Below are 13656 nucleotides of genomic sequence, written 5' to 3'. Positions count from 1 at the left end.
CCTAAATTTGGAACAGCCTGTCCAAGTACATCTCCTCTGGGACCTCAGCAGGAGAAAGCAGCAGCAGCAGCTGAGCTTCAGGCTGGCAGGAGCATGTGTTGGTTTCATGGAAACTACTTCAGAAGTGGACCCCTGGGAACCTGGTGGGGTTCAGCAAGGTCCTGCACCTGGATTGGAGCAACGACCCGTTTAAAAAGACACTGCAGCATGAAGGGCTGGCAAGCAGCCCTGAGGAGAAGGACTTGGAGTGCTGGTGGGGGAAAAGATGGAGGTGAGCCAGCACCATGTGCTCACAGCCCAGACCTAGATGACTCTTGGGCTGATCCCCATCAGCATGGGCCATAGGTGGAGGGGAGGGGATTCTGCCCCTCTGCTCTGCTGAGAGCCCACCTGCATTGCTGGGGCCAACTCTGGAGTCCTCAGCACAGGAGAGACATGGACCTGGTGGAGCAGGGCCAGAGAAGGCCACAGCAATGATGGGAAGGCTGGAACCTCTCTGCTGTGAGGCCAGGCTGAGATAGCTGGGGTTGAGAGCAACCTGATCTACTTGGAAATGTACCTGCTTACTGCAGGGGAATTGGACTGGATGACTTTTAAAGGTCCCTTCCAACCCAGAGTCTATGATTCTCTGATTCTACCTTTTTATTTACCTGGGCTGACCATCTCACCTGCTTTCTGTGCTGTATCTCCTTGCAGCAGCTCCTTGGGTGAACTGGGGAAAGGGTGGCTTAAGAGGATGTTTACAGCTTGGAGTTTGTCATCACATTGAAATCCTTGCTCACCTTGACATGCAGCTTCCTGGGTACAGCAGGGCATAGAGTGGTGCAAAAAGCTGCAAAGATTTGTCTCCTACTCCTTAGGCTTCAACCCTACTGTAGCACAGTGGTTTGGCTGATACAAAAGTCTTTCCCAGGATGGAGCTAGGGCCATGCCAAGGCAGCCAGTCTGCCTGGGCATTGCTCCCCTGCTGCTACAGGACTCATCCATCACATGTAAGAGGAAACAACCCAGGTTCTGCCCAGAAATTACTACAGGGAGCCCTGAGGGTGGGAAAGTTGGTGTGAGAGAGAGCTCTCTGCTGTGAAAGGAAGGTAGCAAGTGATAGAATAGGAAACATTCTCATGTTGTGCCATGGGATTTTGAGAGTAGACACTGGGAAAAATGTCTTTCCCAAAAGGATTGTCAAGCTCTGGCCCAGGCTGCCCAGGGATTCCCCATCCCTGGAGAGGTTTAAAAGCCATGTAGATGTGGTGCTGAGGGACATGGTTTGGTGATGGACCTTGGCAGCACTTGTTTAGTGGTTGGACTTGATGATCTTAAAGGTCTCTTCCAATTTAAACAATTCTATGATTCTGTGATTCTAAAGCGATTGATCCATGGTGAAACGTGGTACAGGGTTTGTATCTGACCATAAAGCAAGAGGTGAACTGATCTGGGACAGTTGAGGTCAAGGCAAATGGCACAGGGGTGGGAAATCCACATAGTTTGCAAGTCAGTCAGCATTTTCTAAGGCTTCTGCTGGCATGGGCTGGTTTGGTGAAGGGGAACAAGAGGAATTTGAAGCATCTCCCTCTCTGAAGATATTCAAGACCTGTCTGGATGTGTTCCTGTGTTATCTAGTATAGGTGATCCTGCTCTGGCAGGGGGGTTGGACTGGATTATTTTTTGAGGTCCTTTCCAGCCCCTAACATTTTGTGATTCTGTGATCTCAAAACTTCATTTCCAAAGAGCATCTCTGACACCTGCAAGCTCAGGGCTGTGCAAGTGAGTCCCTGTAACTGGCCTTGCTGTTCCCTTGCACCTGCATCCTTTGCCCTCCTCTTTTCAGTGCATGTCTAGGCACTGACCCACACTTGCCTGGGGAAAGGAAACCGCTGGGTAGTATTTGCAGGGAGAACTGCAGTAGAAGATGCCTTGCTGGGGGAAGGAGGGGAGGAGAATAAAAGCTAAGACATTCCCTGCCTCCTCATCCCAGGGACTTGCAAGTGGCCACCAATGCGGCTGGGATTGGGATGCTGTGTGGGAAGTGATTTCTGCAGGGGGGGGAGATGCAGTGGCTCGATGCCAGCTGGGGAAGAAGCCCAGACCCCACTACCCCTCACCACATCCAGCTTTCCAGCTGCTGAGGCCAGCGTGCTGCTGGCTGGGGGTTGAGCAAAAAACACTGCAGTGTTGTTCAGCGACACCAGAGGGGAGCCGTGTCTTGGGTTTCTGGGGGTAGGCGGCTGATTGACTCTGTGCATGGACTGTGCAGTGCATCACAGCTGAAGGGTCCTCCCACCCACTGCTGGCGGTCTTGCAACGACCCAGACCAGTGTCCAGACCACCAGCATGCTCTAGGCTGGTTGCATTTGTGTTTCTTTTGGTCGTTTTTACATATGCTGCTGCTTGGGTGACTTGCCCTGAGGCTGTGGGCTGCCTGCCCATCAGGAACTGGAGCTCTGTTAGCAGGGAAGCTCCTTAGTGGTGAAGTCTTTTGTATCAGGAACACTGTGGCCAGCAGGACTAAGGAAAGGATTGTTCTCTCAGTGCTTGGCACTGATGAGGAAACACCTCAAATACTGGCTTCAGTTTTGTCTTCAGAAGGATGCTGAGGTGCTGGAATGCATCTAGAGAAGGACAACAAAGCTGGTGAAGGATCTGGAGAGCAGATGAGGAGTGGCTGAGGTGGTCCAGCCTCAGCAGACTAAGAGGACTTGTCACAGTCTGGAAATGTCTGCCCTACACCTTTCACTGCTTTTCTTTTCCCATGAAGGTGAAAGCCACAGATGCAGACGAAGGCATTAACGGGAGAGTGTGGTACAGGATTGTCAAGGGTAAGTCCAGGTATCCCTGTGTGCACTGATGGCTTCAGCCATCCAACACACAGCCTTGGGAGGTTGTGCTCCCCCATCCTTTTGCATTTTCCAGCCCACAGAACAAAATTTTAGCATTAGGATTAATTGCCAGGGCATGATTTGTCATGGATAGACACCCAGATAGTGTAGCTCCTGGCTTGACCAGGACCAAACCCTGGGGTAGCTGAAGGAGATTCGCATTAACAAACATCTGAATTATGAATTCACATCTGATTAATGTTTACAAATATCTGAAGGTTGGGTGTCAAAAACAAGGGGTCAACCTCTTTTCAGTCATGCCCTTCGATGAGTGGCAGTGGACACAAACTGGAATACAGGAAGTTCTGCCTCAACCAGAGGCAAAACTTCTTTACTGCAAGGGTGATGGAGCACTGGAGCAGGCTGCTCAGAGAGGTTGTGGAGTCTCCTTCTCTAGAGGCTTTCCAAACCCACCTGAACACATTCCTGCATGACCTGCCCTAGGTGATCCTGCTTTAGCAGGGGGGTTGGACTGGATGATGATCTCCAGAGGTCCCTTCCAACTCCTACCACTCTATGAGATGGGGACTTGGGTCTTGCTCAATAATCTTCCTCCAAGATAGCTCCCAAGGGAGGGCTGGATGTGTCACCAGGACTGATGCCAGATGGATGGGCAGCATGCATCTCCCTTTTCCCCTCCACCAGGAAACGAGCACAACCACTTCCGCATCAATCCCAGCAGCGGGCTGGTGATGAGGGGCGTGCGGCCCCTGGACAGGGAGCAGAACTCCTCTCACGTCCTGGAGGTGGAGGCCTACAACACAGAGCAGGGACCCATGAGGAGCTCCGTCAGGGTAAGGACCTCACAGCTGCTGAGGGGAGGGCAGCAGGGCTGGGTGGAGGAGGAGGAATTAATCCAAACTATTTGGGATGCTTCATCAGAGGGCAGTCATTTCCAGCCCTCGCAGGCATGCAGGAAGTTTGAGAGATCTTGGCATGGAAACACTGACAGGAAGTCTCCAGGGGCTGCCCGTGGGTGGAGAGGAGCCCTTTGGAGGGGGACTGTTGGTTTTTTTTTTTTTCGTTTTTTTTTTTTTTTTCCTGTGACAAATCGATGTGATGAGGTTGCTCAGTGGTGCAGCAGTCACTGTTGGAGAGAATCCCACTCACCTGGTGAGATGCCACTCAGCCATCAGGAGGAAGAGAGCTGAGCTGTTGGAGGCCATATCTCCTGACCAGGCATTTCTTTAAATAATCCAGGACTCACTGGCAATAAGCTTTAGCAGGGAGACACGCCAGCTTCCCACAGTTCCCACAATCCCAGCCCTCTGGTTGCATTTATTTTTAGCCCTAGTGGTGGGGTGGGCTCTGGCCGAGCATGACTTGCCTGCAGCACCAGCAGCAAGCAGCAAACCAGGAGGAGAAAGGATGTCCCCTGGGGAAGCAGCAGCTCGACCTGCTGAACTTGGAACAAAATTTCCCACCGAGCCGTCAGCGTTGCCATGTTACAGGGCCTCTGACTGCAAGGTTTCCAGCAGGAGATCCCAAAGCATGGAGTTCTGGGCTCCTCAGTTTAAGAAGGACATTGAGATACTTGAATGTGTCCAGAGAAGGGCAACAAGGCTGGGGAGGGGTCTGGAGAACAAGCCCTATGAGGAGAGGCTGAGGGAGCTGGGGGTGTTCAGCCTGGAGAAGAGGAGGCTCAGGGGAGACCTGATTGCTGTCTACAACTACCTGAAGGGAGGTTGCAGCCAGGAGGGGTTTGGTCTCTTCTCCCAGTCAACCAGCAACAGAACAAGAGGACACAGTCTCAAGCTGTGCCGGGGGAAGTTTAGGCTGGAGGTGAGGAGAAAGTTCTTCTCAGAAAGAGTAATTGGCCATTGGAATAGGCTGCCCAGGGAGGCGGTGAGGTCACCGTCCCTGGAGGTGTTCAGAAAAAAATTGGATGTGGCACTTGGAGCCGTGGTTTAGTTGTCAGTAGGTGCTAGGTGTTAGGTATAGGTTGGACTTGATGATCTCTGAGGTCTTTTCTAAGCTGGTTGATTGTGTGATTCTGTGAATTCATGCACAGGCTGTGTGTCCCTCCAGCCAGGGGAGGACTGAGTCACCCCAACCACAGGGCTGGTTTCAATCTCTGGTGTTAAACGTGGCATTTGTAGCAGAGATGATGTTCCTCCCATGCAGCAGAGGAGTGCTGTGAAGGATGTGTTTTTCCCTCACAAGCATGAGGAGCTGGGGAGGGTTTCCTGAGCTTGCCCAGCTGACCTGTGGTTCCTCTGTGGGGGGGTTTTGCAGGTGATTGTCTATGTGGAAGATGTCAATGACGAGGTGCCGGTGTTCACCCAGCGCCAGTATAACCGCCTGGGGCTGCGGGAGACAGCAGGCATAGGGACCTCGGTGGTGGTGGTCCGGGCCACTGACCGAGACACAGGTAGGAAGCTGGAGGTGAGAGACACCCAGCTTGGGGGGAGAAGTGGGAAAATCAGCCATTGCATGGATCTTGGCTTGGCCAGCTTGAAATCCCCATGCGGGATGGGGTCCACTCCGTGGTTGAAGTTGGCATGGGTGGTGCCTGCTTCTTTGGGATGCTCGGTCCAGCCAGCACCACGGCTCCTGTTCCTGCTCCTGCCCCAGGGAACGGCGGTCTGGTGAACTACAAAATCCTGTCGGGCGCAGAAGGGAAGTTTGAGATCGATGAGAGCACAGGCCTCATCACCACCATCGACTACCTGGACTACGAGACCAAAACCAGCTACCTGATGAACGTCTCAGCCACGGACCAGGCGCCCCCCAACAACCAGGGCTTCTGCAGCGTGTACGTCAGCCTGCTGAACGAGCTGGATGAGGCTGTGCAGTTCTCCAACAGCAGCTACGAGGCTGTGATCATGGAGAATATCCCCCTGGGCTCCGAGGTGCTCCGGGTCCAGGCCCGCTCCATCGACAACCTCAACCAGATCACCTACAAGTTTGACCCCAACACCAACGCCCAGGCGCTCTCCCTGTTCAAAATCAACGGCATCACTGTAAGTAGCCACAGCCTGATCCCCTCCTGGCTTGCTGCACCTGATTGTTGGTGACCAGCATGGCTGTTGTTCATCCCTGGCAGGGTGTGATCACTGTCAAAGGCCAGGTGGATAGAGAGAAAGGAGACTTCTACACCTTGACAGTGGTGGCTGATGATGGAGGACCGAAGATTGACTCCACAGTGGTGAGTAGCTTCTACCTGGGGCTGTTTAGTCTTGAGAAGAGAAGACTGAGAGGGGATCTGATCAATGTCTATCAATAGCTGAGGGGTGGGTACCAAGTGGAGGGGGCCAAGCTCTTTTCAGTGGTGCACACTAATAAGACAAGGAACAACAGCTTCAAACTTGAACATAGAAGACTTCACCTCAACATGAGGAGAAACTTCTTTACAGTGAGGATGACAGAGCACTGGAACAGGCTGCCCAGAGAGGTTGTGGAGTCTCCTTCTCTGGAGACTTTCCAAACCCACCTGGATGCATTCCTGTGCTGACTACCCTCGGTGACCCTGCTTTGGCAGGGGGGTTGGACTCGATGATCTCGAGGTCCCTTCCAGCCTCTGATATACTGTGATACTGTGATACGTGTCTATGGCAATAGGACCACAGCAAGCAGGATGTTCCCCAACTTCCCCAGCCCTAGCAATGCAGGCAGCAGTGAGGTGCTTGATTTGGTCCATCTGGAAAAGCAAGGCCCCAGGGAGGAGTTTGAAACTAGAGACTGGCCTGCAGTGATGGGCAGCATCAGGTCTTGATTCGCCTATTGCCTCTCAAAGGGTGCTGGATGGCAAAGGCAGTGATGCTGCCTGCCCCAACCCATGGGTGTTGGTGGCTGTGTTCTCCACACACTGCCAGGCCTTTCCCAGGGCAAGGGGAAATACACCAAATACAAAGGGATGTACCTATAGAGGAGCCTCTGAATCTCTTCAGTGGGGGTCCTGAGGCCCCTAGCACTGCTGTGGTGGGATGCAGGGCTGCGCAGTGCCCCTTCCATGTCCTCATCCACCATTAACTCTTGGTTCTTTGTTTTCTCTCTCCCCATTTGCTCTCCTCCAACAGAAGGTAAGCGTGGCCATCGCGCTGGCATCATCTTAGGGGCCAGGGTCCACCTTGAACTCCATACTGAACTGTGAGGAGGGACTGGGGCAGAGTTCTCCAGTCCTGTCCCACCACCATCAGACTCTGTGATCCCACCTGGGAACATGGTGAGGTGCTTGTGGGCCACCCTGCTGCTGACCAGCAGAAATCCCAATGTCCTGATCTGACACGTGGGACAGCAGCTGCTGGATCCATCACCGCAGCTGAATGGGCTCTCCCCAGCTCCTGCCTCTCTGTCATTCAGCATCAACAATAACCAAGTCACCCCCAGGCACACAGCTCACTCCCTGGCTTCCTCTGGGATGTTGTCACATTCAGCCTGGCCACACCTGGGGACTTGGGGCACCCATAAATAGAGCCCCGGGAACAGAAGGGCTCTTCCTCTCCCATTTCTGTGTCATGTTGCAGTGCTTTGATTGCAAACACGATGAGAGCATTTCCTCTGGCTAATTGTGGCTGAGGGAGCCTGGTCCCTTCTGATGAAGTATCCCTCCAAGCATCTCCTGCCTGGTCTCTCACTCACCCCTGTGTGAGGTTATCCCAGGAGGGAGCTCAGCTCTTCTCTATGCCCACCTTGCGCTGGTTGAGTTAAATACACACAGCTCTGTCTTTTTTGTGCCTGTTTGGCTTTAAAGCAAACCCTGTCCAACCTCTGGTGCTGTGAGCAGGGATGAAATCACTGCTCAGGAGACGCTTAGAAGGAAAGGGTCACCCTGCAGCAGTGTGAGCTGCTGTGTGTCCAGATATTTGGAGGAGGATGCTCCATAGAAAAATCCAACCCCTGAAAGTTGCAGCACCCTTGAGCTCCTCCTCCAGCCTCTAAGCATCCCTCCTCATCTCCTGCAGACAGAGATGTAGCTTCAGCTCCTGGGCTCAAATACCTGTGCCCGTTCCCACATGGGGTGGTGGACACTACTCCCTGGATGTAGCTTCAGCTCCTGGGCTCAAATACCTGTGCCCTTTTCAACATGGGGTAGACACTACTTACCTCATAGCAGATCAAGACTGTGCCAGGGGTGTCCAGCTGACTATTGATGCTGGGTGGGCAGGGGACCAGCTCCTACCTGAGCCCTGTGGCATGCCTGCAGGTGACCATCACAGTCCTGGATGAGAACGACAACAGCCCCCAGTTTGACATCACCTCCGACTCGTCTGTGAGTGTGGCAGAGGACAGCCCGGTTGGCAAGAGGGTGGCCGTGGTCCTGGCTCGTGACCCAGATGCAGGCAGCAATGGGCAGGTAGGGAGGCCAGCACAGCAGGTTTGAGGTTGCCCAAGAGGCTGTGGGATTGTTTCACCAAGGCAGAAATGCCTCCAGCAGCATCTTTCTGACCTCTTCCCCTCCTCTTCATCCCCAGCAGAGCAAACTCTGCTTACTGATGCCAGCCAGTTTGGGGTTTTTTTTGGGGGGGGAGTGTTGCAGTGAGTGCTAGCACTCCTCAGTCAAGGCATGCAGGAGGAGAGGAAAATCATTGTCCTTGGGCTGTCCAGGGCAAAGAGCTCTGAGGGCCATGTGTCAAAAGGAGCTGAAAACCAGCTGTGGCCTCTCCCAGCATGGGGAAATGCAGCAAAGCCCTTAACAGGCTGAGCAGAAAGCTCTTGGCCATTTGTTATTTTCTTTACCATGCAGACAGGTCTTAATGAGGTTCCTTAAATACCAACACCTGCAAGCATCATGGAAGGGCTGTGGAGGAGACTGGGGCTGGCCCATGGGTGTGACTTTGGTGGGACTGCAATGAGCCAGCAGAGCTGTGGACCCTAAGCATCAGAGCTGAGCAATATAAAACGTTCAGAGATCACCTGAGGGCAACACTGGCTTTATTTTTGTAGGGTCTCCTTTCTCTCCTTGCTCCTCAGAGCATCACCTTGGCTTGCCCTTGTTTGCTTTCCCCATGGTGTTTGCAGGTGACTTTCTCACTGGCTTCGGGGAACATTGGCCGGGCTTTTGAGATCCGTACCACCAACAACACCTACGGGGAGGTGTTCGTGGCACGGCCGCTGGACAGGGAGCTGCTGGATCACTACACCTTAAGGGTAAGCCCCAAACCACCTGCCTTACCTCTCCTTGGGCTTCTTCTGGCAGGGGGATTGGACCAAGACGATCTTTTGAGGTCCCTTCCAACCCCTAACATTCTGTGATTGATTCTGGGGATGATCAGAGGGCTGGAGCTTATCTCCTATAAAGACAGACTTGAGAGAGTTGGGGCTGTTCAGTCGGGAGAAGAGAAGGCTCCCAGGAGACCTTATTGTGGCCTTCCAGTATCTGAAGGGGCCCTATAAGAAAGCTGGGGAGGGACTTTTTTGGCTGTCAGGTAATGATAGGACTAGGGGGAGTAGAACAAACTAGAAATGGGTGGATTCAGATTGGATGTTAGGAAGAAATTCTTCCTTATGAGGGTGGTGAGAGACTGGCACAGTTTGCCCAGGGAGGTGGTGGAAGCCACATCCCGGGAGGTTTTGAAGGCCAGGCTGGATGTGGTTCTGAGCAACCTGCTCTAGTGTGAGGTGTCTCTGCTCATGGCAGGGGGTTGGAACTAGATTATCCTTAAGGTCCCTTCCTACCCTGACAATTCTACGATTCCATGGTTCTCTGTGGTTTGGAGCATCCAGGCTGTTTTCTTGAGGCTGTGAGCTTACAAACAGCATGTTCTTGAAAATCCAACCTCAACTTGCAGATCCAAGCCTCAGATGGTGGTGTGCCTCCCCGGAGGAAGGAGCACACTCTACGAGTCAACATCCTCGACGTCAACGACAACCCTCCCATCATCGACAGCCCCTTCGGCTACAACGTCAGCGTGAGCGAGGTGAGCACCCAGCACTGCTCCTCTCCTTCCATCCTCTCAAGGAGAGGCCTGACCCCACCTCAGAGGGTTTAAAGTTTGGTTGCCTTTTGCAAACCTCACCTTGGGTCATTTAAGTTTTATGGGGCTCTTGCAAATCTGATTTTGAGTCATTTCAGGGTTGCTGGCCCCTTGCAAATTTTATCTTAAGTCATTTCAGGGTTGTTAATCCCTTGCACACCTGACCTTGGGTGATTTCAGGGTTGCTGGCCCCTTTCAAACCTCACCTTGGGGGATTTAAAGGTTGCTGCTCCCTTGCAAACCTCATCTTAGGTCATTTCAGGGTTGGTTGTCCCTTGCATACCTGACCTTGGGTGATTTCAGGGTTGCTGTCTCCTTTCAAACCTCACCTTGGGTCATTTCAGGGTTGCTGTCGCCTTGCAATTTGGTCATTTCAGAGGTGCTGGCCCCTTGCAAACCTTACCTTAGGTCATTACAGGGTTGGTAGCTCCTTACACACCTGACCTTGGGTGATGCCAGGGTTGATGGCCCCTAGCAAACCTCGACTTTGGCCGTTTCAGGGTTGCCAGCCCCTTGCAAACCTCACCCTGTGTTATTTCAGGGTTGGTTGTCCCTGGCAAGCCCTCAGCTGTGACAGTCTTCTGGGTTTGGGCTAGGAGAGAGCTCTGCAGTCAGCTTAAGCCTGTGAGGCTGCAGGGATCAGCAGGAAGAAGTGGCTACACACCCATGGAAACACCACCAAAGTGACACAAGAGGCAGCGTGGTGCAGAGTAGGAATTGCTCTCAGGAAGCAGCTCGGCAAGAGCCCCATAATTAAGCAATAAAACACAATCAGGCATGAGAAAAGACAACTTATTTCCTGACAGCTTAATTCCTGGGCCTGGGGTTTCTCAATTTGATGATGAGAAATGAAATGCGAGTAATAGCCAGCGACACTTAGCTGTGAGAAAGTGCTGCTCCTGATTAATGGCTTGGCATTGAAGTTATGGCCCCATTAGGGTTTTTCTTATCTGCTTAATGCATGTTCAGAGCTGGTTGAAGAGCAGAGTTTCTGTTTTGATTTCCCCTGTAATGGGACTATCCAAAAATAATTAGCTCTGAGCTCTGAGTCCATTACACAGCCTTCACCTCTGCACACAGGCTGGGTTTTAACACCCTGCCAGGCTCTGCCAGCCTAGATAGGACCTCATATGCAGCTTTCTATCACAGGGTCTGGAGATCAAGTATTATGAGGAGCAGCTGAGGGAGCTGGGATTGTTTAGTGTGGAGAAAAAGAGGCTGAGGGGAGACTTTCTGGCTCTCTATAACTCCCTGAAAGGAAGTTGGAGTGAGGTGAGGGTCAGCCTCTTCTCCCATGTAACCAGCAAGAGGACAACAAGGTCAGCAACAGGACAACAAGAAAGGGTCAGCTTCTTCTCCCATGTAACCAGCAACAGGACAACCAGAAAGGGTCAGCCTCAGGACAACAAGGTCAGCAACAGGACGACAAGAAAGGGTTAGCCTCAGGACAACAAGGTCAGCAACAGCACAACAAGAAAGGGTCAGCCTCAGGACAACAAGGTCAGCAACAGCACAACAAGAAAGGGTCAGCTTCTTCTCCCATGTAACCAGCAATAGGACAACCAGAAAGGGCCTCAAGTTGTGCCAGGGAAGATTTAGGTTGGACATGATGGAAAATTTCTTCCCTGAAAGGGTTGTGAAACCCTGGAACAGGCTGCTCTCAGGGCAGGTGCAGTCCTTGTCCCTGAAGGAATTCAAAAGCTAAAAGACATGATGCTGAGGGACATGGTTTCTTGGTGTCCTGGCAGTGCTGGGTTAACAGTTGGACTGAATGTAACAAGTGACAGGACAAGAGGAAATGGCCTCAAATTACCCCAGGAGAGCCTTAGGTTGAACATCAGGAAAAAACTATTTACTGAAAGAATGGTCAGGCATTAGAACAGGCTGCCCAGCGAGGTGATGGAGTCACCATCACTGGAGGTGTTCAAAAAACATGTAGGTATGGCACTTGGGAACATGGTTTAGTGGGCATGGTGGTGTTGGGTGGACAGTTGGACTTGATGATCTTTAATGTTTCTGTGATTCTATGACTCAAAGCGGTTCGTTGCAACAAATGGGAGATGCTGTAAGGCAGGAAAAAGGTGCAGTTCTGAGGTGTAGCAGCTCTGGTGGCTTACCAGCAAATATCACCTGGTAGTTTTGTTCCACTGCTTTCTAAAAGCTAATATAGGAAACACATTTCATGTCAGAGTCTCAATCCAAGTAAGATCAGGGTGCTTAAGTGAAGGGCAGAGCCTTCATTGCTAAGCCTGCAGCTGATCCCCAGGTAGTGGCAGAGGGTGAGTGTCTTCCAATCATTTTTGGCACAAAGGTGCCTCTGTTAATAAAATATTGGTTGCAATAAGCACTGCAGAAACAGCATCCACGAGCTGGTAGAATCATACTGGTTGGGAAGAGATCTTTAAGTCAAGTCTAGTCATTAACCCAGCACTGCCAAGTCCACCACTAAACTATGCCCCTCAGCACCACATTTACACGGCTTTGAAATCCCTCCAGGGATGGGGACTCCACCTCTGCCCTGGGCAGCATGGTCCAGGGCTTCACAACCCTTTTATGGAAAGAAATTTTTCATTGTGTCTAACCCAAACCTCTCCTGATGCAACTTGTCCTATCCTTAGTTATTTGAGAGAATAGACCAACCACCACCTCACACCAACCTCCTTTCAGGTATTGTATCAGGCAAGAAGGTCTCCACTGAGTCTCCTTTTCTCCAGACTAAACAACCCCAGTTTCCTCAAGCACTCTTCATAAGACTTCTGCTCTAGAGCCTTCACAAATCTTCTGAGGAATGGCAGGTGAAGGAGAGCAGCCTTCTGCTTGGCTGCTGGGTGTAGGGGCAGGGGTTTGGAGCTCAAGCCCCTCTCTATATATTTTAGTGCATACATTATTGTGGTGGATTGAAATTCCACCCCCCCAACATAAAATTGCCAGACCAGCTCAGTTGAAAGCAAATGAAGCTGTATTTGCAAGCAAAACTACAAGCTAAAATAATCAATGTAATGAATATGTACAAAAATATACAATATTTACATGCAGGTACAATTTACAAACAACACAAGAACCCCCCTGGGCAAAACCAGGCTGCTACTGATAGCTTCCCACCCCCAGCCCTTCTCCCTTCCCTCTCCCTGTACACAGGAATAGAGAAGAAAGGAGAAGAGCAGAGAGTAGCTTGTTAGTCCTTAGCCACAACAAAGCAACACAGCCAAGATGTTAGAAGGGCAACAAGGCTCATGAGGGGTCTGGAACACAAGCCCTGTGAGGAGAGGCTGAGGGAGCTAGGACTGTTTAGCCTGGAGAAGAGGAGGCTCGGGGTGACCTCATTGCTGTCTACGACTACCTGAAGGGAGGTTGTTGGCAGGTGGGGGTTGGTCTCTTCTCCCAGGCAACCAACAGCAGAACAAGAGCACACAGTCTCAAGGTGTGCCAGGGGGAGGTATAGGCTGGATATTGGGAGGAAGTTCTTCAGAGAGAGAGAGATTGCCTATTGGAATGTGCTGCCCAGGGAGGTGGTGGAGTCGCCATCCCTGGAGATGTTCAAGAGGAGACTGGATGAGGCCCTTAGTGCCATGGTCTAGTTGATTGCTTAGGGCTTGGTGATAGGTTGGACTGGATGATCTTGTAGGTCTCTTCCAACCTGGTTGATTCTATGATTCAAGGTCAGCCAAGCCAGCAGAAGCCAGGGGTTGTATCTGCCAGAGCGAAGGAAGCCAAAAAGAAAGAGTTAGTTAGCTTACAAACTAACTTGATGTTGCTTTTCAGACCACTGGGATTATTTAGACCTTATCGCTGTCTTCCTTTTTTTGCATCCAGTGGTGACTTATTTCCATTCTGCTGCTTTCTGTTCAAAATCAGTGGGAAAT

At 51.6% G+C, this 13656-nt stretch overlaps 1 protein-coding gene across 1 annotated transcript in view; it reads left to right on the top strand.

The window, feature by feature from the left end:
• CDH23 (cadherin related 23) overlaps positions 1-13656 on the top strand; it is a 314789-nt gene that overhangs the window by 254845 nt on the left and 46288 nt on the right. Inside the window, exons 27-35 of the mRNA XM_054382408.1 lie at positions 2756-2816; positions 3522-3670; positions 5112-5247; positions 5451-5839; positions 5923-6024; positions 6896-6898; positions 8023-8172; positions 8838-8966; positions 9608-9736. Coding sequence (XP_054238383.1) covers positions 2756-2816; positions 3522-3670; positions 5112-5247; positions 5451-5839; positions 5923-6024; positions 6896-6898; positions 8023-8172; positions 8838-8966; positions 9608-9736 — 1248 coding nt within the window. The remainder of the gene's footprint in view (positions 1-2755; positions 2817-3521; positions 3671-5111; positions 5248-5450; positions 5840-5922; positions 6025-6895; positions 6899-8022; positions 8173-8837; positions 8967-9607; positions 9737-13656) is intronic.

The sequence above is a fragment of the Indicator indicator genome, chromosome 7, assembly GCF_027791375.1.
Source record: "Indicator indicator isolate 239-I01 chromosome 7, UM_Iind_1.1, whole genome shotgun sequence".
Classification (NCBI taxonomy): domain Eukaryota; kingdom Metazoa; phylum Chordata; class Aves; order Piciformes; family Indicatoridae; genus Indicator; species Indicator indicator.
The sequence above is the reverse complement of the archived record's forward strand: the minus strand, read 5'-3'. Positions and strand labels throughout refer to the sequence as shown.